We start from the raw sequence: 25266 nt of genomic DNA, 5'->3' as shown, positions 1-25266 counted from the left end.
GTCTCCTTCTTTCCCTTCAGTCTGCTAATTCTTTTCTTTTCTTTCAGGATAACACTGTCTCCAACTAAATGCAGGCCCAGAGATGCAGCAAATACTGAATGAATGGAACTACATTTAAAAATGTAAAACAGTCCCTGTGCTGATGGTTTCTTCAACCCACCTGGATTTAAATCCACAGGCCTATAAGGACCTGTATGACCTAGTATTGTCTACTTCTATACTATTAATGCCTGCTCACTTCACTGATAGCACACTGGTATTCTCTTTATCTTTTTAAAAATATTTTATTTATTTATTCATGAGAGACACACACACACACAGAGGCAGAGACACAGGCAGAGGGAGAAGCAGGCTCCATGCAGGGAACCTGATGTGGGACTTGATCCCAGGTCTCCAGGATCATGTCCTGGGCTGAAGGCAGCAATAAACCCCTGAGCCACCCGGGCTGCCCTGGCATTCTCTTTATTCCCAGAACTGGCCAAGTTCATTTCTGCCTCAGGGCCTTTGCACTTGCTGTTTCCCTTTTCCTAGAAGAAGAGTTGGGAGTGCTCTTTCCCTAGAAGACTATCTGCATGGCTCCCTTCTTTCTGTTATTTGGATCTCAATTCAAATGTCACCTCTTCAGAGGCTCTGCCCTTCCTATCCAAAATAATCTTTCCATCTAACCAGTTACTTTAATATCGTTATGGAGCTTATTACTATCTGAAATTATCTGTTTGTTAATTTATGCCACTCCAATATAATATGAGTTCCTTGTGAAGTCAGGGACCATTTCTATCTTATTCACTAATGTATCCAGCGCCTCGGACCCTGCTCAGTAAATAAGTATCTGTGGAGTAATGAGTGAATACTAGCTAATTATTTATTATATGCTTATTATGTACAAGGCACTGTCCGAAATGCTTCACGTATACTAAGTCATTTAATTCTTACATCCTATGAAGTAGGTGCTATTATTGCCATTTTACAGGTGGGGAGAATGAAGCACAGAGAGGTTAGGAAATTTCCCTAATTTACACAAAGTGGGGATCCAGGATTTGAATCCAAAGTCTGATTCTCAGTTTGCTTTAAAGCCCTAGCTCCAAAACCTAGCAGCTCAGCGTTACGTGGGAGCTTTATAAGAAAGTAAACTCCTGGCCCTGAAACTCTGATTCCGCAGGTGGTTCGTGCGAGTAACAAAACGCGACAGGCTTTGAGACTCTCCAGGCACCGCCCCACCTGCCAAGGGTACGTCAAGCCTGTCCACGCCCCTTCCGGCGCGAAGACCGCTGGGAGTTGTAGTCACCAGTATAGTTCGTCATTCTCCCGGAAATGACGTAGAGGCCCCGCCTTCCTTCTTTTCGTATTTCCGCTGTTGAGGCTTCGCGGTGTGACTCGCGAGTTCCGACGGGTTGTATTTCTCGGGCCTTGGCCTTTGAGGTGGGGCTGCAAATCGGGGTATTTGCGGGGATGGTGAGAAGTAGAGGTCGGGAAGTAGCGACCCCGGCCCCTTCTTGCGGTCTGTGACTCCAGCTTTCCCGCAGGTCCCGCTGCGCCCGCCGCAGCCTCAGCGCCGTCGCCATGTCGCGGTTTTTCACCACCGGTTCGGACAGCGAGTCCGAGTCGTCTCTGTCGGGGGAAGAGCTCGTCACCAAACCTGTCGGGGGCAACTACGGCAAACAGTGAGTGGGGGGCCTGCGCCGCGGTGACCGGTCGGGGAGTGCTCGGGAAGGCCGCGTATGTGAGAGGGGAATGGAGGAGGCGGCGGGAGTTTAAGGGGCCAGAGCAGCGTCGAAGGGACAACCTTCACGCTTCAGGGTGCTGTGAATTGTGGGAGTCCATCCGCCGGGCGCAGGGGGTCGGAGTCAGAAGAGATTTCCCACTGGCTGGGTCTGTTGCATCAGCCTCGTAACTGGCCTGCGTGTTCACAGCCTGTGTACCACCTCTCCGCTCGGCATCGGACTCCAAAAGTTCTCAGTTCCTCTTACCACCAAAAAAATCCTGCTCACAAGAAATCCAAAATGCTCACTTGGTATTTGAGAGCTGCTCGATGTGGCTCCTGAAGCCCCGCCACCTGGTACTGAGGGCTGGCTCATCATTATCTATTGTCCTGTTTCTGATATTTACTGAAATGGCATACTCCTGTCTCTGCAAAAAAGATTTTATTTATTTATTCATGGGAGACACACACAGAGAGGCAGAGACACAGGCAGAGGGAGAAGCAGGCTCCTCGCGGGGAGCCCAGTGCGGGACTCGATCCCAGGACTCCGGACCTGAGTCAAAGACAGACACTCAACTGCATCCCCTGTCTCTGCAAAATAAAAACTCTTTTCACTTTTTGAAACTGGAATGTTGTTTCTTGAACTTCATACATGCCACTTGCACATTTCTATATTCTTGTGCCACTGTTTAATAATACATATACATATGCACATATATCCTCCGGAATATGATTTTTTATTATTGCCACAATTGGAAAAACCAACATCACTTACTTTAAAATACAAAATAATTGGTAAATTAATAAAACAGGAAGAAAAAGAATGGAGATATGGCTGTAGTATAGTCTTTCCTTACTAAAGAAACGTGCTAGTAGTGGAGGTGTTAAAAGCCATTGGGACTTTTTCCTTGCCCATGGCCTCTCACAATCCAGGAAACATTGCTTTCTGTGATCTAATTTAAGTACCACCTTCTTAAAGCCTTTTCCATTCATTCTAGCTGGAGTACCTTTTTTTCTTGATTTCTTTCAGTGCTTAGTTATTTGTGTCTTTGTGTAATTAGTTTTCTGACACAGAAAATAGCTTTATTTTTGAGAGGATGGAGATGGTCCTCTTTGTATATGTAACAGTGTTTGACAGAATGGCATACCTGAAGTAGGCTTAGATGAGTGAGTTGTATATGATGAGGTTTTGAAGAGGAAGCATTAAGGATAAGCGTGGTATGATGGCTTGAGTAATTTTGTTCTTTTTTTTTTTGTTTTTTGTTTTTTGTTTTTTTTGAGTATTTTTGTTCTTTTGGGTTCACTGAGAAGGGAAATAGAGATCACTTGAAAAGACTGGAGCAAGGAAGGGAAGTTAATGGTGTCTGTTCTTTTAAACAGGCCGTTGTTGCTGAGTGAGGATGAAGAAGATACCAAGAGAGTTGTCCGAAGTGCCAAGGACAAGAGGTGAGGCCATGGGGAGGCCAGATCATGGGGAATCTCTGTAGCAGTAGTGGGTTTTCTGATGTTGGTGAGCAAGTCCAATGTGGTTTTGGGCTCCAACACAGGTTTGAGGAGCTGACCAATCTCATCCGGACCATCCGTAATGCCATGAAGATTCGGGATGTCACCAAGTGCCTGGAAGAGTTTGAGCTCCTGGGAAAAGCATACGGGAAGGCTAAGAGCATTGTGGACAAGGAAGGTGTCCCCCGGTTCTATATCCGCATCCTGGCTGATCTAGAGGATTATCTTAATGAGGTATGATGCTTGCAGGTGAGAGAGGATCCAGAGGGGATTGTGGACCTGGGGCCTGGTCCTAACCCACTTCCAGGGGTCCTGTCTCCTCTTGGTTGTTTGCTATCCATATAGTAGTTCCTAGAGCCTGAGAAAAAGAGGGGTGAAGCAAGGAGAGTCCAGGACCTTTTTTGGTCAAGAATTTTAGTCCCTTATTTTCCTATTCTTGTTTGTGGGGTTTTTTTCCCCCCTTTGGTGGTGAAATACAAAGGATCTTTTTTAAAAATAAGCTAATAAATGCAGTTGGTAAGCAGTACAGATGGTGTACAGATAGCAAAACTCATCATCATGGTTGTGGTGAAGCCTGAGATTGATTGATTGATTTATAAGTATTTTATTTATTTACTCACGAGAGACACAGAGAGAGAGAGAGAGAGAGAGAGAGAAGTATAAACATAGGCAGAGGGAGAAGCAGGCCCCATGCAGGAACCCCGATGTGGGACCAGATCCTGGGACTCCAGGATCATGCCCTGAGCTGAAGGCAGACACCCAACTGCTGAGCCACCCAGGTGTCCCATAAGCCTGAGATTTAGGTAATACTGTGTAGTCTCACATCCCTATTCTACTTTTTTCCCCTCTCCTGTCCTTTAGCTATGGGAGGATAAGGAAGGGAAGAAGAAGATGAACAAGAACAATGCCAAGGCCCTGAGCACCCTACGCCAGAAGATCCGAAAATACAACCGAGATTTCGAGTCCCACATTACAAATTACAAGCAGGTGAGGATGCTAGAGATAGACTTTCTGAACTGTGGGGACAGTGATCCCCCCCAAGAGAGACAGAAGAGTATTTGCAAATGGAAGGGGTAACTGGAGAAGGAATCAGGACACATAGCACTAGGGTGGAGGGGGAGAATAGGGAGGATGGGGCAGTGGTTGGCAGGCATCATTTATTATTCTCACATCTCCCTTGTTAAGAACCCTGAGCAGTCTGCGGACGAAGACGCCGAGAAGAACGAGGAGGATTCAGAAGGTGAGGGGGACCCTCACTACTAATGATTACGAGTTCACAGTCAGGGGATCCTTTGGCCTGCTTTCTTGGTTGCCCTTCTGCCTTATTCATCACTCTCTCTCTCTTCTCTCTCCTTTCCCACCAGGCTCTTCAGATGAGGATGAGGATGAGGACGGAGTCAGTGCTGCAGCTTTCCTAAAGAAGAAATCAGAAGCTCCTTCTGGAGAGAGTCGCAAGTTCCTCAAAAAGATGGAGGTAAGAGCCACAGTGAGACTATGAAGGGCGATTTGCCTGCCATGGACCATTCTCAAGTTCCTGGGGGAAATGACGACTGACAGCCCTAGGATTGGGAGAGATAGGGTTTAGTGGAGCCTGGTTTGAGAACAGGCTTTGTCTTGGATTAGAGCACTGAGTGCCCTGAAACATGGGGCAGTAGTTTCAAGACCCCACTCTGCCCCCCGGAGAACTGTGGGTCCCTGGAGCAAGTCTGCACTTCTCTCTGGGTCTTGGTGGCCCAGTCCAGCTCTTCATATGATCATTCTTGAGTATCTACTCTTATTCTGCTCCCGAAAATTCCTGGGACTTGTGCCGGCAGGGAAACCAGTCAGTCTCCAGCCTTTTTCCTGCTGATGCTCTTATTTCTCTAAGGATGATGAGGAGGACTCAGAAGACTCAGAAGATGATGAAGACTGGGATACGGGTTCCACATCTTCTGACTCTGACTCAGAGGAGGAAGAAGGGAAGCAGACAGTGCTAGCTTCAAGATTCCTTAAAAAGTAAGGAAAAAAGTGGTGCCTTGGGCCATAGTGGGGAAGTGTAGGAATCCTGCAGTCACCTTTTTGTTGAGAAGCCTTTCTTACTCTGTGTTCCACTTGACTGGTCAAGCCCAGGAGGCATGTATATCTGATGTGTTTGTTTATAGCATTTCTGACACCATCTCTGCGGGTTTTTTTTTTTCCTTACACCTACCGGTTCTCCAACTTTCTGGCCATCAATGTGGTGTTCCACATGCAGCTCAGTCTGAAACGACCCAGAGTTATTGCCGACCCCACAGATTAAGGGCTCAGCCCTACAGTACTGCCCCCACCTCAGAAACCAGTGGCAAGGGGATCCCTGGGTGGCTCAGCGGTTTAGCGCCTGCCTTTGGCCCAGGGCGCAATCCTGGAGTCCCAGGATCGAGTCCCACGTCAGGCTCCCCACAGGGAGCCTGCTTCTCTCTCTGCCTCTCTCTCTCTCTCTCTCTCTCTATCATGAGTAAATAAATAAAATCTTTTTAAAAAATAAACTATACACTGAAAAAAAAAAGAAAGAAACCAGTGGCAAGACCCAGGTTTGGCTCTTGTACTTCTGACCAACCAGCTATAAATTCCGAGTTTCCACAACTCCCTCCTCAGTTTCTTTTCTTTTTTTTTTTTTTTTTTTTTAATTATTCATGAGAGACACAGAGAGAAAGAGGCAGAGACACAGGCAGAGGGAGAAGCAGGCTCCATGCAGGGAGCCTGATGTGGGACTTGATCCTGGAACTCCAGGATCACGCCCTGAGCCAAAGACAGGCACTAAACCGCTGCGCCACCCAGGATCCTGCCCTCCTCAGTTTCGATAATTTGCTAGAACAATCCACAGAACTTGAGAGAGCGCTCTACTTGCTATTACCCGTTTATTTTAAAGGGTACATACAACTCAGGAAGAACCAAGTGGAAGAGATGCACAGGGCATGGTGTGGGAGAACAGGCACAGAGCTTCCATGCCCTATCTGGATGCACCACACTCCTGGCACCACAGTGTGTTTAGCAACCACGGAGCATTCCAAACGTCATCATTTGGGGATGTTTATAGAGGTTTTATTAAAAATGTGTGATCAGTTAAGTCGGTACTCACTGATTGCTCTGTTTTCAGCCCTTGTTTCTCTCCTAGTCATGGTGAGGCTGAAAATTCCAAACCTCTGATCATGCAGTGGTCTTTCTCGTGTGTGTTTGGTGTTGTCCTCTGCTCCCACCCCACCCACCCCAGCCAGCAACCACTGATTTGCTTTCTGTCTCTAGATAAATTCACCCTCTGTAGAGAATATAATGTAAATGGAATCACACAGTGTGTTACGGTAATTGAGAGGGATTTGGCTTTTCACTTAATAATTGAGGTTAATCCTATCTTCTTTTTTCTTTCTCACTGACTTTTCTACTTCTTTTTTTTTTTTTTTTTTAATTTTTTTTTTTTTTTTTTTATTTATGATAGTCACAGAGAGAGAAGGAGGGAGAGGCAGAGACATAGGCAGAGGGAGAAGCAGGCTCCATGCACCGGGAGCCCGATGTGGGATTCGATCCCGGGTCTCCAGGATCGCGCCCTGGGCCAAAGGCAGACGCCAAACCGCTGCGCCACCCAGGGATCCCGACTTTTCTACTTCTTAAGCCATGTCTAGATTGTATTCTTTTTTTCCCTCTTAGTGTGTTCCTCTGTATTGGTTTGGAAGTTACATGCTATCCTTTTAGAGATTACCCTTGATATATATTTTAAGCCAGTGAAATTTTATTTTGTATACTTAATTAAAATATCTAGAATTAGATTGAGTTAAAATTCCAGTTGACAGGTTCGGTCAACAATGGCATCCTCAAAGGTCTTTGACATTGAATTTGACTTTATGTCAAAGAATAATTCAGAGACTGTTTTACTTGTGTCATGAAACCAGTTTTTTTTTTTTTTTTTTTTTTTAAGATTTTATTTATTTATTCATGAGAGATGCAGTGAGAGAGAGAGAGGCAGAGACACAGTCAGGGAGAAGCAGGCCCCATGCAGGGAGCCTGACGTGGGACTCGATCCCAGGTCCCCAGGATCAGGCCCTGGGCCAAAGGCAGCACTAAACCACCGAGCCACCAGGGCTGCCCTCAAAACCAGTTTTTAAGGTTGATTTCCAAACCAAGACAAAAGCAAGATATGTATAAGAGGAAAAAGAACAAGGAGAGAGAAACCACAGATGGTATGGGAACAGTGAATTTTGATCACACGTATTTTCTCATTAGCTAAGCCAGCCAGGGTTAGTGTTGTGAATGGGTTTTCTAGAAGCATAACCGTCTGTTTCCATAATGTCTGCCAAGATCTTTTTTCAGTGTCTCCATATTAAACCAATCTATACTTTATTCTTCATCACATTTTTTCAGCTTTCATTTTTTTTGGTTAAAGGAATGGGTTTAATCTCAAGAGCTTCTGTCTCTTTTTGGTATGGAGTAAGGCTGTCTGGCAACATTAAGGGACTTGGACATTAGGTAGTGGATTTGGGCTGAAAATACGAGGATAATCACAGATATTATAAGAAACATTAGAGCTTTTGTTCCATTTAATTTTGTAATCAGGATAAGTCTATCTATGGGAATGCCTTAAGGAATCCGTTTAGTGAACTTTTAAATCGCTTTTCTTTTTCAAGTGGCTTTTTCTTTTTTAAAGATTTATTCATGAGAGACACAGTGGTAGAGAGGCAGAGACATAGGCAGAGGAAGAAGCAGGCTCCATGCAGGAAGCCTGATATGGGACTCCATCCTGGGATTTTGGGATCATGCCCTGAGCCAAAGGCAGACACTCAACTGTTGAGCCACCCGGGTGTCCCTTCTTCTTCTTTTTTTTTTTTTTAAAGATTCTAGTGCGAGCACCCAAGCCTGGGGGAGGGATGGAGGATGAGGGAGAAGCAAGCTTCCCTGCAGGGATCCCAATGCGAGGCTCAATCCCAGGACTCTGGGATCATGACCTGAGCTGAAGGCAGACATTTAACCAACTGAGCCACCCAGTTTCTTCCTTTTTTCTTTTTTCTTTTCTTTTCTTTTCTTTTCTTTTCTTTTCTTTTCTTTTCTTTTCTTTCTTTTCTCTTCTTTCTTTTCTCTTCTCTCCTCTCCTCTCCTTTCTCTTTCATTCATTCATTCATTCATTCATTCATTCATTCATCAAGAGGCAGAGACATAGAGGGAGAAGCAGGCTTCCCACGAGGAGCCCGATGCGCAGGGAGCCTGATGTGGGACTCAATCCCAGGACCCCAGGATCATGACCTGAACCAAAAGCAGACATTCAACCACTGAGCCACCCAGGTGCCCAAGTGACTATTTTCTTAATTGCCATATTTTTCCAAAATATTTCTCCAAGTGCAGTAAGATGTTACTCATTGAATATCTTTATTGTGGTCTTGGCTGACTCTTATGGGTTTTACTTAGGATTAATTAATTCTTAGCTAAGGAAGTTATTAGTGTGAGTTTGGGGCTAAAATGTTGATTTACTATATAGACATTAGAGGTAAATTACTGGATCACACATTAATATTTCCAAATTTGTAGTTGGGGTGGTAATTCTTAAGTACAAACTGATGAAATCCAGTGTCTTGGATCTCTTCTGATAAAATATCACATTAGACTTTTTTTTTTAAGATTTTATTTATTTATTCATGAGAGAGAGAGAGAAAGAAGCAGAGACACAGGCAGAGGGAGAAGCAGGCAGAGAGAAGCAGGCTCCATGGAAGGAGCCCGACATGGGACTCCATCCTGGGTCTCCAGGATCATGCCCTAGGCTGAAGGTAGCACTAAACCACTGAGCCACCCCAGAGGCCCTCTAATCCACTTAGACTTTTAATCAGATGCGAGTGTTGGTTCACCACCTTGGGTGTTCTGAGGGTGAAATCTGAAACCAGCCCTAGTACCTGGCTGGCAGGGAGAAACCAAAGAGAGAGGCAGATGGCTGCAAGTGGCTGCTTTAATAAGCAAGGGAACTAACAGATGAGACTTTTCTTGGAAGCCACAAGGCTAGTACGTCTTCACACCCAACCACCAGAATCATAAAAGTTTACATAGAGGTCTTTACCAGGCAGTGTCAAATATACAGTCCGGATGGTTTTAACATGTTATTCACAAGGTATGTTTTTGAAACAGCCCCCGGGGTAGGAATGATGGGCAGAACATACATCCCAAGGACAGGGCAGAAGGTGAGGGAGGGGCTTCCTGTTGCCAATGGCCAACTCAAGGGTCAGCCGGCAGTCGTGTCCTCTTGATGCCTTTCAACAGTGAGCAATCAAGATTTGTTTGAAATTTGGGTTATATTTAACTGTTGATAGAGTCAGCAATAGAGGAAAAAGGCAAAAAAAAAAAAAAGATTAAGAAAGAGGAGGAAGACACGTAAAATTTAAGTGTTGTCTTGAATATGACCCTTTATTTGAAGGATGTATTGGAGGAAGTTATTTACCTCTGGTAGCATTATTGGCCTGTGGAATTTCACAGAGATGCTGCCTACTACTAAGTTTTAACTGGCTTCTGGGGATCCCTGGGTGGCGCAGCGGTTTGGCGCCTGCCTTTGGCCCAGGGCGCGATCCTGGAGACCCGGGATCGAATCCCACATCAGGCTCCCGGTGCATGGAGCCTGCTTCTCCCTCTGCCTGTGTCTCTGCCTCTCTCTCTCTCTCTCTCTGTGACTATCATAAATAAATAAAAATTAAAAAAAAAAAAAAAAAAAGAGTTAACTGGCTTCTGGAGGCCATTTTGTGTTTGTGTATGTGTGTTGACCTTAGGATAAATCTCTGGTGGGACTGAATGTCTAAATTGTTAGGATGCTAAGCAAGAGTATATAGGGGCTCTAGTCGGTAATTGTTAAGAGGACATGGAATGATCATTTTCAGCATAGTTTTTAGGGCTAACTTCTGTTGGTTGTCTCTTAATATCTTTAGTCTCTTGGCTACATATTTATTTATTTTAAGATTTTACTTATTTATTTATGAGAGACACACAGAAAGAGGCAGAGACACAGACAGAGGGAGAAGCAGGCTCCCTACCGAGCACAGAGCCCGATGTGGGATGATCTCAGGACGCCGGGATCATGCCTAGAGCCGAAGGCTCAACCACTGAGCCTCCCCTCGGCTACATATTTTAATAGAAGTTTATTTGGTGATGTCCTACTGGAAAAGTAGCTTGCATCGATTTGATGTATAACTGAGAGCATAAACATTACTTTTCTAATTTCTAACAAGATGTAAATATACCAAGGTATAATCTGTCAAGCCAAGTTTTAGTCTAATTAGAATTTTATAGGGTGAAAGTGACACCTAGCTGGCTCAGTTGGTGGAGCATGGAACTCTTAATCTTGGGGTTGTGAATTTGAGCCCCATGTTGGGTATAGAGATTACTTAAAAATGAAATCTTGAAGAAAAAAAAGGAATTTCGTAGGGTGAGAGTTCATTGTCGTTTTTGAAGTGTGAATCCTGATATCCTTATGGCTAGCAGTAAAATTTTAGGCTAGAAACATTAAGTTCTTTTGAAGTTTAAGCAGCATCGATTCTAAAATTGCAGTAGGTTTTTTGATATTCTCAGAGCTTTAGGGATATGACCAAGAGGTTTCAGTTTAGCAAATGTTTCGTGTTTGCAAAGGATTTTCCTATAAAGTGAGCTTTTGTCATTAAAGAGAGTATTGCAGTAGTACAGGGGAAAAACCTGAAAACTGTGGGATTATGGCATACATTCTTTGGCAAGTGGAAAAGTTTGATCCAGCTGGCAAATTTATAAACTATTACTAAAACACGTTCAGATCTTTTAAGCAGTTAAAATGAAATTTATTTGTAGATGTTTAAATGGCAGTTGATGAGGATTATAATTTGAGTATCTATTGAGTTTGTCTGGAAAGATTTGTTCATCAGTATATGAAGTTTGAGATAATTTAGAAGTATTAAATATTTAAGTATTCAAATCTGGAAATGGTTTCAGACACCAAGTGGTCAAAGACCACTTTGGGATAGCCAGTGATCTTTTTGGAATTTGTGAGGGAATTTTATTGTTTTGAACAATTGTTTTTTAAATTCAGAATTTAGTTTAATTCTCATAAGGGGAGAGGAGCCAGTCTGGGAACAGCAAATTTTTTTACACTAATTTCGAACTGATTAGTTGGTAACAGGTAAAAAGATTAGTCTAGAATAGAGCAACTAGTATTAAAAGAATAACTATGTCACTTACGGGTTGAGTTTTCTCTGGAAAACCTGAGAGGTTGGCTGTGCGGCGGCATGGCAGGCTGTTTCTATGTCTGCAGTGGCCAAATTGACCCCTCTGCCTTATTAGACCAGGCCATACTGTTCCTTTCGTAGGATTTTCTTAGTGGGTGTGATACGGTGACAGGCCTTGGTAAGTATCTGGCAGATTCACATGCTTGATAATCCTTGCTTTGGTTATGGTTATGGTTAACTCTAGCTTACTTCTAGAGTGTAATTTGAACCCAGGGCTTATTGGAGAAAAAGAGGAAGTTCATGGGAAGGAGACGCCTCAGGTGGAGTGGGGACTGGTCTTTCATCATCTGCCATGTCTCCTGGCAGGGCCCCCACCACAGAGGAGGACAAGAAGGCAGCTGAGAAGAAGCGGGAGGACAAAGCCAAGAAGAAGCACGATAGGAAATCTAAGCGCCTGGATGAGGAAGAGGAAGACAATGAAGGCGGGGAGTGGGAAAGGGTCCGGGGTGGAGTGCCCCTCGTTAAGGTGAGGGCTTTAGTGTTGTGGTTTTTGGTTTTTTGGGTTTATGTTTTTGTTTTTGTTTTTTTAAGATTTATTTATTTACTTGAGAGAGCATGCGTGTGCGCTTGAATGGGGGAAAGAGGCGAAGGGAGAGAATCTTCAAGTAGACTGTGCTGAGTGCACAGTGCAATGCGAGGCTTGGTTCAATGACCCAAGAGATACGACATGAGTCAGAACCAAGACCTAGACGCTTAACCAGCTGAGCCACCCAAGCACCCTGGGCTTTAATATTAAAATGAATTGGGAAGCTGTCTGGGAGAGATTTCCCCCGGTTGGTTTGGGAGAAAAGTTAGCACAAGAATGGGTTTGTATCAGCTTGTACATGATAGTACATGTGTTGCCTAGGAGAAGCCAAAAATGTTTGCCAAGGGAACCGAGATCACCCACGCTGTTGTCATCAAGAAGTTGAATGAGATCCTACAGGCACGAGGCAAGAAGGGAACAGATCGGTAAGATTCATGGGCCTGTGAGATTACAGGGTGAATGCTCTTTTTTTCTCTAAAACATGGATGGAGGTTGGTGGGGAAATAGCAGTTTGGGAAGATTTGTGTGTGCTACTGTTGAAGGAATGGTATACTTGGAACATACTTATATACCTGTCCATTTTCTGCTGTTTACTCTCCTTTTGATCTTAAAACAGTCACTTAAACTTTGGGGATTATTTTCCCAACTGTAAAATGGGAATAATGCTCACTTTCTTTAATTGTTTGGTAACTGAAGAGGATGGCAGATTGTTAGCATTATTGCTGCTTCTGTTTGGAATTTATAAAGGAGAAGCAAGTATGCAGGTGGTGGGAATAACGCCGCCTTGCTGTCTGAGGAGGGCATGCTGCATGACAGGATGAGGTTTTTTTATTTGTCTCTGATGCCTCACCCTCTTCTGCTCCTCTCCAGTGCAGCCCAGATTGAACTGCTACAGCTATTGGTTCAGATTGCGTCTGAAAACAACCTGGGGGAGGGCGTCATAGTAAAGATCAAGTTCAATATCATTGCCTCTCTCTATGACTACAACCCGAACCTAGCCACGTACATGAAGGTGAGGGCAATGAAGAGGAGCATCCCAGAGCTGAGCTGATGGGTTGGTTGGGGGGGCCGGGGTGGGGGAGGATGCTGGTATCATAAAACTTGAGGGCTGTGGAGGCCGTCTTGGTAGTTGACTGGATTCCTGATGAAGGGGCCCTTGGGAGGCCCCTGCTTCTTCCGCCTTCATGCCTCTGACGGCCCTCTGCTCTCTTGACAGCCTGAGATGTGGCAGAAGTGCCTGGACTGTATCAATGAGCTGATGGACATCCTGTTTGCAAACCCCAACATCTTTGTTGGAGAGAACATCCTGGAGGAAAGTGAGAACCTTCATAATGCTGACCAGGTAAAGAGAAATTGGAGGCTAATCGGAAGCGTATATTGTCTGTCTTGGGAAGGCTCAGTGAAGACAGAGGGGTCGAAGTCTGGCACTGAGATCTGGGCTAATTATTTGCTCCTCCTTTACTACCGCCTTTAGCCACTGCGTGTCCGTGGCTGTATCTTAACCTTGGTGGAACGAATGGATGAAGAATTTACCAAAATAATGCAAAATACTGATCCCCACTCCCAAGGTAAGTTTAGGCAGGCATGGGCATCAGTGGGAAGGTACAGAGAATAAAACTAAGGATTATACTGACAGGGTGTCTGATGAACCAACCCTTCCTTACCCCAGAATCCACATGGCCTGGGAGGATGCTAGGCCCCACTCCCATAGCTTCTGATGCAGTAGGTCAGCGGGGGATGGAGGGTTTGCCTCCAAATTTTGCATTTCTTACATGTTCCCAGGTGATATTGCTGTCTAGGGACTGTACTTTGAGAATCATTGCGGTCTGGCTTCAGTCCACTTTGCTTGTTTGGCTTGGATTAGAGGCATTTGGGTTGGAGGAAGTACAGGATATTTACTAAGTGAAATCTGAATACCCACATGTGCCTACTGAGTCAGGGCTACAGTGGTGAGTGAGGCAGCCAGAGGCCATTTCCTCTCATGGAGCTTACATTTCAGTCCTGGAGAAAGACATTTCAACATGTAAATAAAATGAGGCAGTTGTAGATCATGTGCAGGGTGCATTTGAAATTCAAATAGGGACCTGTGATAGTGGGAGACAGGATAGCCACTGTAGGTAATGGTTGAAGAAAACATTTTAAGGCAGGGGCCATCTGAGATAAGATCTGAATGAGAAGGAGGACTTAATCAGGGGAGGAAGTAGCAGAAGAGCTCACGGACAGGAACAGAAAGGGAGTGTCTGGGGAAGAGATGGTGTTTTCAGGGCACAGTGAGGAGACTACACATGGGTAGAGGTGGCTGGACAGTTCTGGGCAGAGGATGGGGAAAGCCAGGTGCCTGGCTGAGCAGAGGGGGGCTCTTCCCGCCAGAGTACGTGGAGCATCTGAAGGACGAGGCGCAGGTGTGTGCCATCATCGAGCGCGTGCAGCGCTACCTGGAAGAGAAGGGCACCACCGAGGAGATCTGTCGAGTCTACTTGAGGCGCATCCTCCACACCTATTACAAATTTGATTACAAGGCCCACCAGCGGCAGCTCACCCCCCCAGAGGGCTCCTCAAAGGTGAGTCTCAGGGATGATGTCTGTCTGGACTTAATGGCAGAATCTGTTCCCTGGGAATTCTCGGAGGTGGAGTCGGGAGGGGAGCTGGGAGGGACAGGAACAGGGCTGGATGGAGCCTACCTAGCCTTTGGTTGTGAAGCCTGAGCCAGGGTCTCTGCCCTAGCGGATCTTCTCCTCTAACAACATCCTGCCACTGCTTGCCCTCCCCCCAGTCTGAGCAAGACCAGGCAGAGAATGAGGGCGAGGACTCAGCTGTGCTGATGGAGAGGCTGTGCAAGTACATCTACGCCAAGGACCGCACAGACCGCATCCGCACGTGTGCCATCCTTTGCCACATCTACCACCATGCCCTGCACTCCCGCTGGTACCAAGCCCGGGACCTCATGCTCATGAGTCACCTGCAAGACAATATTCAGCATGCGGACCCACCAGTACAGGTAGGATGGGAAGGAGGCGCTCTGGCCCTGGTAGCAAAGGGAAGAACAAGCCAGGCTCCTGTCCATGGTCACAATGGCTCAACCAGGTTAGCCACCTCTCTGGCTGGTGGAGATAGGAGTGGACACTTGGTTCTTCCCAGATGCCACCATTCTTCGATCCTTCTGCATGTTAGGGTATTGTCCTGTTCTGACACCACTAGAGGTCTCTGGGATGGAGATTTGGGTTCCATTAATGTTTATTGTCCCTCCTGTGTATCTGGTTGAGAGCATTAGAAGGTCTTTTATTATAAAAGGAGAGAAAAACCTTAAGTTGTTAAACTAAGGAAAGGCAGGACCCAGATGTGGTGTGGTGTGTTGGGACATGACAGCAGGACTGCTGACTGCACATGTGGTAGTGTCGTGGGGACATTTTCACATGGGAGGGTGACAGCCATGTCTAAGTTCAGGTCTAGTAAATGTGTGTTTCAAACAATGAAGCGATATTGACACTTAGAAGTGTACACATTGTGAACCTGAGGCGAGCCCATGTGATGGCAGTTTTTAAATAGCATTCCCATTTGTTCCTTCTTATTCCAGTGCATGAATTTATCTCAAGTTCTTTTTTTTTTTTTTAAGATTTTATTTATTTATACACGAGAGACACAGAGAGAGAGAGGCAGACACACAGGCAGAGGGAAAAGCAGGATTCATGCAGGGAGCCTGACCTGGGACTTGATCCCGGGTTTCCAAGATCACGCCCTGGGATGAAGGTGGCCCTAAACCACTGAGCCACCCGGGCTGCCCTATCTGAAGTTCGTGATCAGTTCCCCTCTTCATAGACACCTGGTCTGTTTCCAGTGTGGGGCTATCATAAGCAAAGCTGTCATGAACATTTATAAGCCTTTATGTTGCTGTACATTTTCTCTTGGGTAAATAGTTAAGAGTAAAACTGGTGTATCAAAGTGTAGGTGTATGTCCAGTTTCATAAGAATGAAACTCCTACCAGAATGAATGGGTATTATACTCCTTACCCATATTTTGCATTGTTGATCTTTTTCATTTAAGCCACATTGGTGGTGGCTTAATGGTATCTCATTATGGTGTTGGTTTGTAGTTCCCTGATAATCCCTGAAATCAACTACTTATTATTAGATACCAGTTCTTTGTCAGATAAACATTCTCCAAATATTTTTTTCCTGTCTGTGGTCTACCTATTCATTTTCTTTTTATTTTATTTTATTTTATTTTATTTTATTTTATTTTATTTTATTTTATTTATTTTATTTTATTTATTTTATTTTTTTTATTTTATTTTATTTTATTTTTTTTATTTTATTTATTTTATTTTATTTTATTTTTTTATTTTATTTTATTTATTTTATTTTATTTTATTTTATTTTATTTTATTTTATTTTAATTTTATTTATTATTTTAATTTAATTTTATTTACTTATTCATGAGAGACACAGGAGAGAGAGGCAGAGGGAGAAGCAGGCTCCATGCTGGGAGCCCGATGTGGGACTTGATCCTGGGTCTCCAGGATCAGGCCCTGGGCTGAAGGCGGCGCTAAACCACTGAGCCACCCAGGGATCCCCCCCCCATTCATTTTTAATACCATGTCTTGTGGTGTAGTCTAATTTCAGTTTTTTCTTTTATGCTTACTATTTTTGGGGTCCTACCTAAAGAAACCCTCACAGTTCATGAAGATACTTTTTTTTTTTTTTTTTTAACCCTTTTAAGTTTTTGAAGGTTTTAGCTTTCACATTTAGATCTATGGTTTTGATATAGGATATGAAGTCAGAGTCAAAGACATTCTTTCCCCATCATACTGTTCTGGTGCCTTTGTGGAAAACCACATGAAAAAAAACATATGGTTGTAAGTGTAAGTGTATTTTTTTCTCTTCTGTTTCATTCATTCATTCATCTGTTTGTCCTTGTGCCAGTCCCATACTGTCTTGATTACTCTGCCTATAAGTCTTGAAGTCAGGTAGTATAAGTCCTCCTGCTTTGTTCTTTTAAAGAATGCTTTGGATATTCTGTAACTTTTGCATTTCCAAATAAATTATAGAATTCTGACAGTTTCTACAAAAAACACCTGCTGGAATTCTATGGAATCTATAAATCAGTTTTGAGGGAATTGATGTCTTAATAACAACACTGAACCTTTCAATCTTACCTCTTTGTTTCATTTTTTTCTTCAGTGTTCTGTGTAGAGTTATTACATGTCTTTTTTTTAATATTTTATTTATTTATTCATGAGAGACACAGAAAGGCAGAGACACAGGCAGGGAGAAGCAGACTCCCTGTGGGAAGCCAGATGCGGGACTCAATCCCAGGACCCTGGGATCACCACCTGACCCAAAGGCACTCAACCACCGAGCCACCCAAGCATCCCTATTACATGTCTTTTAAGAAATTATTCCTGAAGGGGCGTCTGAGTGGCTGTCAGTTAAGCCTCTGACTCTTGGTTTCGGCTCAGGTTATGATATCAGGGTTATGAGATGGACTGGGCTGCATGCTGGGTGTGAAGCATGTTCCTGTGCACCCCCCATCCCTTGTGCTTTCTCTCTCTCTGTCTCTCTTTAAAAAAAAGAAAAATTATTTATGAATGTTATGCATTTCAATACTGTTGTAAATGTAATTGGTTTTAGGATGCCTGGGTGGCTCAGTGTTTAAGCTTCTGCCTTCAGCTCAGGGGCATGAGCCTGGAGTCCCGGGATCGAGTCCCACATCGGACTCCCTGTGTGGAGTCTGCTTCTCCCTCTGCCTGTGTCTCCACCCCTCTCTCTATGTCTCTAATGAATAAATAAAATCTTTTTACAAAATTTAAAAAAAAATAAATAATTGGTTTATCTCATTTTCCAGTTGTTAATTACTGACATATAAAAATAGAATTCATTTTTTGTATTTTGGCCTTGAATGCATCTGTTTTGCTAAATTCACTTAATTTGTTTTAGTATTCTGTTCACCGATTTAGCTTTTCTGCTGAAATAATCACGTTATCTGCCTACAGACCATTTTATTACTATATCAGTCTTTATGGCTTCTCTTTTTTCTTCTTTCTTTTGAAAGATTTTATTTATTTGAGAGAGAGAGAGAGTGTGAGCACGAGAGAAGGGCAGAGGGAGAGGGAAAAGCAGATTACCCACTGAGCAGGGAGTGTGAGGCAGGCCTGGATCCCAGGAGATCATGACCTGAGCTGAAGGCAGATGCTTAGCAGACTGAGTCATCCAGGCGCCTCTCCTTTTTTCTTTCTTTCTTGATATATTGCAGTAACTCAAATCTCCTGTACTTAGTGCTGCATAGAAGTAGTGAGAGCAAACACCTTGCATTGTCCCCTGTCTTAGGGAGGCAGTCAACATTTTACCACTAAGTATAATGTTAGCTGTTGATACACTTTCTCAGATTGACAAAGTTCTCTTCTGATCCTAGTTGACTGAGAAATTTTGTCCTAAATAAATGTTGAATTTTGTCAAGAGCTTTTCTTGCATCTACTAAAATGATGCAGTTAAGTCTCCTTTATTGTGTTCATATGGTAACTATGATTTTAGATTTTTATATCAACTTTTCATGCCAGAGATGTAGTCTACTTGATCATGATCTATTATCTTTTTTATTTATTGCTGGACTTTCTTTGCTAGTATTTTTTCAGGCTTTTTGCATCTATGTTCAGGACTACTACTGACCTATATACTTTTAATTGTAATCAGTAAAGACTTTATCTGCCCTCCTCCCCACATCTGTACTACCTAAAATTTTCCTCTATCGTAATTTGTGACAAGTCCGTATTTTCAGTTGCCTGGGCCAGAAACTTTAGAGTCAAATTCAATTCTTATTTTACTCTCAGATCCCTCATCTGATTCCCCAGCCATTTCTGTTCAGATTCCATTTATCCCTTCCACTGCTACCCTCTGATCTGAGCCACCCTCACCTTTCTGGTCTCTGCTTCTGGCCTTCTCTCCTTTCAGGCTGTCCTAATACAGCAGCCAGGGTTAACCCTTTAACTCAGGTTATATCTCATTTTCTCAGAACCTTCCTGTGGTTTCCCCATCTTAAAAGCATTAATGCTTTTGGCTTACAAGGCTGTGTGCTTGCCTATCCAGTTTACGCTTACATCTTTACAGTTCTAGACTGATTCCTTGAGTATACCTGGTATAGCTCCTCCACGAGGCCTTTTTGCATTGACTTTTCCTTTTCTCAAGAATACTCTTCTTCCAGATACCTGCACGACTTGTTCCCCTTTTTCTGTCAGGTTTTTATTTAAACATTCCCTTCAAAATGAGGCCTTCCCTAGTTATCCTGTATAAAATTGTGAGTTCCCACCACCACCACCACTCCCTTCTTAACTCCCTTCTCTGTTTTATTTTTCTCCTTGGCATGAGTCTCTATCTGCATATTGTGGTCATTTTGCTCTTCATCCCCTTATCCCTAGAATGTAAGCTCCATGAGAGGATGGGGACTCATCTGGTTTGTTCTCTGTCCCAGCCGATAGCCTAGTGCTCAGCACCTCATAGGTGCTCAGTGTATATTTGTTGATTGGATGAGTAGCCCGCCTTATAGTTACCCCTTCTGAGTACATTGTCCTTCATTCCCAGATCCTGTACAATCGCACCATGGTGCAGCTGGGCATATGTGCTTTCCGCCAAGGCCTGACCAAGGACGCTCACAATGCCCTACTGGACATTCAGTCAAGCGGCCGGGCCAAGGAGCTTCTGGGCCAGGGGCTGCTGTTGCGGAGCCTGCAGGAGCGCAACCAGGAGCAGGAGAAGGTGGAGCGGCGCCGGCAGGTGCCCTTCCACCTACATATCAACCTGGAGCTGCTGGAGTGTGTTTATCTGGTGTCTGCCATGCTCCTGGAGATCCCTTACATGGCTGCCCATGAGAGTGACGCCCGCCGACGCATGATCAGCAAGCAGTTCCATCACCAGCTGCGGGTGGGCGAGCGGCAGCCCTTGTTGGGTGAGTATGGGGCTCTGCAATGCAGCAGACTTTGCTCATTTGTCCCTTGATGCTTTTTTAAAAAAAATTTGAGAGAGAGCACGTGCAAGTGGTGAGAGAGAGCACAAGCAGGGGTGGGGGAAGGGAGAAGTAGACTGCCCGTCGAGCAGAGAGCCCCACTCAGTCCCAGAACCCTGAGATCATGACCTAAACCAAAGGCAGATGCTTAACCAGCTGAGCCCAGGTGCCCATCTTTGATGCCTTTTTATTCAGAGGATTAAGAGAAGCTGAAGGGAATTTCACACAAGAGGATTCTGTTTGATGCAGTGACCTCTCTGTGTAGAACCTAGAAGTGTCCTTTTTACTTAGTAGGCTATGGGATACATTGTCTTAGCTTACAGATTAAGCTCCTTACTCTCTCATTCTCTCCTTTAGTCTCTTATTTCTCAGCATTATCTTTCTACCGAATATATGGTGTTATATGTCCCTAGCATCTTTCAAAGTTCTTTGCAAAGTCCAACCTCCTCAGTCTCTAAGTTAAACTCTCCATGACCTGATTCCAGTGATGTTTTATTTAGCATAAACTCACATAGTACTTCTTTTCTGCCTGGCACTGTTTTAAATGTTTTATAGATAACAATGCATTTAATTGTCATTCACAATACCCTATGATATGGGTATCATTATTACCTCCTTTTTTCCTGATTAAGAAACTGAGGCATGACATTCTGGAAAACAGTATGGAGATTTCTCAAAAAGTTGAAAATAGAGCTACCCAATGACCCAGTAATTGCACTATTATGTATTTATCCAAAGGATACAAATGGTAGTGATTTGAAGGGGCAACCTGCACCCCAGTGTTTATAACAGCACTGTCCACAATAGCCAGACGATGGAAAGAGCCCAGATGTCTATCAATGGACAAATGGATAAAGATATGTATGTGTGTATACATATATATAAATATATATATATATTTATATATATATGCATATATATATATAAATATATCTATTCACACACACACACACACACACACACACACACACACACTGGAGTATTACTCAGCCATCAAAAAGTGAAATCTTGGGATCCCTGGATGGCGCAGCGGTTTGGCGCCTGCCTTTGGCCCAGGGCGCGATCCTGGAGATCCGGGATCGAATCCCACGTCGGGCTCCCGGTGCATGGAGCCTGCTTCTCCCTCTGCCTGTGTCTCTGCCTCTCTCTCTCTCACTGTGTGCCTATCATGAATAAATAAAAATTAAAAAAAAAAAAAAAGTGAAATCTTTACATTTGCAACAACATGGATGGAAGTGGAGGGTACTGTGCTAAGTGGAATAAGTCAGTCAGAGAAAGACAATTATCATATGATCTCACTCATATGTGGAATTTAAGGAACAAACCAGAGGATCATAGGTGAAGAGAGGAAAAGATAAAGATGAAATCAGAGGGAGACAAACCATAAAAGACTCTTAATCATAAGGAAAAAATTGAGGGTTGCTAGAGGGGAGGGGAGGTGGGGGTGACAGGGTAACTGGGTGATGGACATTAAGGAGGGCACGTGATGTAATGAACACTGGGTGTTACATAAGACTGATGAATCACAGACATCTACCTCTGAAACTAATAACACGTTATGTTAATTAAATTTAAATAAGTTTTTTTTTTTTTTTTTTTTTAAGAAACTGGCATGGGAGTTAAGTGACTTACCCAAGTTTAATACAGCTGATATGTATCTCTCTAACCTCTTTTCCTGTTTTTCCCTTCATAGACATTTTTCTGCCAACCAGCAAGACCCTTGGCATTTGAGAATTTACCATTGGCTCCTTTGATCACTTGTTGAAAACTGATTGATCAGTCCAAGGGTTGGGTGGGTTGTGATTTCACTAGGAAAGGAATTTGTTGAATTGTACTTTTCCTGTGGGGTTGATGCCTGGAAACACTTGGCAAGTGACCACACTTAACTGTCCACAGCCATGTTCCCTCAGATCTGTCCTCTACTGGTTGTGTGCGTGGTTTTGTGAAGTGCAGGTACCCTTTTCACAAATTTGGTCTGCCTTAGGTAGTGAAGCTTTGTTTTATTTTAACTGGAAAATTTACAGTGAAAGGCTCTGTCTCCATCATTTAGGGCTCTCTGGCTCACTACAGTCCCTGCCTCTCTAATACTGCCTGGGATCAAAAGGCAGTTTCTGGGTAAGCTCTGTGCTACCCTTGGTTTTGTAGAGAGATATAATCTTTGTATAACTAATTCTTCCTTCTTTAAAAGTGGCAAAGTAGAAGCCAATCACAAGGGTGATTCTCTTCCTTTTACTTATCTTATTCATACATTTCTCTTTGGGACTGATCTCTTATACCTTTGAGCTTGCTCCCTGTTCTAGGGTCTGCCGTGTTCATGTTTCTTTACACCTACCGTCCATTCTAGTGGTAGAGTTGTCTACTCTGAATTTCTTTTACTTTTGTTTGCCATGTTTTCTTTCCCTGCTTTGTCTTTAAAGAAAAGTAAGCTGATATACAGACATAGTCAAAATCAAGAAGGTGGAATAAAGTTTGATAAATACAGTTCCAGTTGAGACACTAGAAATTTTTTTGGGTCAGGGCGCCTGAGTGGCTCAGTTGGTTAGGTGTCCAGCTCTTGATCTTAGCTCAGGTCTTGATCTCAGGGTCCTGACTTCAGTCCCCATGTTGGGCTCCATGCTGGGTGTAGAGCCTATTTAAAAAAAAAAAGAAAAAAAAATTTAGGTCAGAAAATCTAAGAATCTAATGAAAGCTTTTAACTTAGGAAAAGGGGATCCCTGGGTGGCGCAGCGGTTTGGCGCCTGCCTTTGGCCCAGGGCGCGATCCTGGAGACCCGGGATTGAATCCCACATCGGGCTCCCGGTGCATGGAGCCTGCTTCTCCCTCTGCCTGTGCCTCTGCCTCTCTCTCTCTCTCTGTGAGACTATCATAAATAAATAAAAATTAAAAAAAAAAAATAACTTAGGAAAAGGTACATAAGGATAGACAACGATTTTCCAGTATTTTCAAGGAGGGCTCACTAATCCCCCTGAAGCATGTCAGAGACCAATTTAGTCTAAATATTTTTGATATTAAGTGACTTATACAATCACATGGCTATTTAGTAGAGTGCCGAGAGAGTCCCAGTCTGGTTGTTTGCTCTCCTGTCCCATGTTCCTCCTTGAGCAGTGCTTGAGGCAGGAGCTGTGGTCCGAAGTTTCCCCTGGGCCCTGCCTCATTCTCAACCTTCCAGGTCCCCCTGAGTCCATGAGAGAACACGTGGTTGCTGCCTCCAAGGCTATGAAGATGGGCGACTGGAAGACCTGTCACAGTTTTATCATCAATGAAAAGATGAATGGCAAAGTGTGGGACCTTTTCCCTGAGGCTGACAAAGTCCGAACCATGCTGGTTAGGTGAGCAAAGAGAAAGGCCATGGTGGGTAGGAAAAAGACTGGTTGGTCTCCTTCCCTGAAGATTTCTACCCTCTACTCCCTTCTCCCCACAGGAAGATCCAGGAAGAATCACTGCGAACCTACCTCTTCACCTATAGCAGTGTCTATGACTCCATCAGGTAGGATGGGCCCCGAGGCAGTGGAGGTGCCCCAGGTTTGTGGTCAAAGCTCCTAATTGTTCCCTGCTCTCTACCTTCTTTCTCCCCAGCATGGAGACTCTATCTGACATGTTTGAACTGGACCTGCCCACTGTACACTCCATCATCAGCAAGATGATCATTAATGAGGAGTTGATGGTAAGGGCCAGGATGGTAAATGGGCAGATGACATCATGGGGAGTTTGGAGTGGAGATCTGTGTCACATCCATTCTCTACCTCACTCATATTAGGCCTCTCTGGACCAGCCAACGCAGACTGTGGTGATGCACCGCACCGAGCCCACTGCCCAACAGAACCTGGCCCTGCAGCTGGCTGAGAAGCTGGGCAGCTTGGTGGAAAATAATGAGAGGGTGTTTGACCACAAGCAGGGTACCTATGGTGGCTACTTCCGAGGTCAGTTATTCTGTCCCTCTGCTCTCCCAGGGTTCTGGTCCCCCTCCTGCCTCTTCACTGTCATTCACGTCCTCCTCCCCTCTCCTCTCCCCTACAGACCAGAAGGACGGCTACCGCAAGAACGAGGGCTACATGCGTCGGGGCGGGTACCGCCAGCAGCAGTCTCAGACAGCCTACTAATGGCCTCGCTTCTGTGCCTCTGGCCCAGACCATTCAGCCTTTAAGTCGTAGACCACATCCTGAGTTATTAAAGTTCTGTTTAAAGTTGTTACAGTGCCTGCTTGTCTGCATGTCGCCATGGAGGTGGGTTGGACATGTTAGTTTGCTAATTATATTTCTGAACTTCTACCACATGATAGGCACAAGGCTTAGGATGCAGAGATGACTTATGTATCCCAGACATCAGAGAGCCTGCAGCTCTTTGACATTTGACAAGAAATTGTAATAACACATGATAAGTTCTACCAGGTGTGTGGAAGGCAGTGGATGTGTTGAACAGGATGTGACTATGAAGCATAAATATCAGGAAAGTGTAATGGAGGCAGTAGTGATGGTTGGACTTTGAGGGGGTTTGGGTGGTGGTTCCCCAGGCAGGGGGAAGGGAGAGTTAGTTTAGGCCAGTGGGAAGTATGGTACTTGGACCAGCGCAGATCTGTAGTTAACCCTGATAAAGACAGGCGTCCTAATTAAGAGCCAGCATGGAGAGACATGCCACCACTGTGACATCTAAACATATGATCATATTTCTAATTTGTATGGTGTCTCTAAAAGTATTGGTCCACAGGAAATTGGAGAATTTTTTTAAATGGTCCTCCACCACATTTGAGAAGTATAGATGTGGGCAAAGGAGAAAGAGTGAGTGCAAAGGATTGGAGGAGATAAGTAATAATGTGGTTGGTATAAAGTGTATTTGGAGTATGTACAGGAAGTAGGCTGGGACCATAGTGATGAAATGCTTTGGACTTTTGGAAACAAAATACAAAGTATACGAATGGATCGTTTTAGGAAGTGTAATGGAGCAGCATTGTAGACTTGGAATTGGAGACCAGAGAGCCAACCAGAAAGTAAAAAGCATCTACAGCCAGGATCATTAGGATCTGAGCTGAGGAAGGGGTTAAAGAGGGATGTATGCAATAAGCTGGGATTTTTCTGAGCTGTTGAATGTGGGAGTAGTAGGAGTCAAGAACATAAGGTTCTCCTGATTGGGAATAAATTGATACAATAAGCTTATTAACAAGAAATACTTGGGATAGTGTTTATGTTTAGGAATATACAAGGTGGACCGAGAATGCAGTTAGATTTTAAAATGTGGAGTTTGAGGGATCCCTGGGTGGTGCAGCGGTTTGGCGCCTGCCTTTGGTCCAGGGCGTGATCCTGGAGACCCGGGATCGAATCCC

General features: G+C 44.1%; 1 protein-coding gene across 1 annotated transcript; it reads left to right on the top strand.

Annotated features, from left to right (window-relative positions):
- Positions 1–1293: 1293 nt before the first annotated feature.
- On the top strand, positions 1294–24137 carry LOC140638641 (eukaryotic translation initiation factor 3 subunit C). The gene is made up of 21 exons (XM_072836332.1): positions 1294–1419; positions 1524–1661; positions 3080–3145; positions 3247–3436; positions 4064–4189; positions 4388–4442; positions 4567–4676; positions 5070–5197; positions 11737–11896; positions 12278–12381; positions 12827–12968; positions 13173–13298; positions 13431–13524; positions 14327–14517; positions 14730–14954; positions 19529–19892; positions 23119–23278; positions 23371–23436; positions 23526–23613; positions 23707–23869; positions 23967–24137. Exons 2-21 carry the CDS (start codon positions 1561–1563, stop codon positions 24047–24049), a joined length of 2742 nt encoding a protein of 913 aa, XP_072692433.1. The 5' UTR covers positions 1294–1419; positions 1524–1560; the 3' UTR covers positions 24050–24137.
- Positions 24138–25266: the final 1129 nt, after the last annotated feature.

Source organism: Canis lupus, chromosome 8, assembly GCF_048164855.1.
Source record: "Canis lupus baileyi chromosome 8, mCanLup2.hap1, whole genome shotgun sequence".
Taxonomy (NCBI): domain Eukaryota; kingdom Metazoa; phylum Chordata; class Mammalia; order Carnivora; family Canidae; genus Canis; species Canis lupus.
Note: the sequence above shows the minus strand (reverse complement) of the source record. Positions and strands in the feature narration are given on the sequence as shown.

Coding starts and splice junctions, on each gene's coding strand:
- LOC140638641 (XM_072836332.1), top strand. CDS start 1,561: ATGTCGCGGTTTTTCACCACCGGTTCGGACAGCGAGTCCGAGTCGTCT. Junction 13,299..13,430: donor ACCTTCATAATGCTGACCAG/GTAAAGAGAAAT, acceptor TACCGCCTTTAG/CCACTGCGTGTCCGTGGCTG. Junction 23,870..23,966: donor CTATGGTGGCTACTTCCGAG/GTCAGTTATTCT, acceptor TCTCCCCTACAG/ACCAGAAGGACGGCTACCGC.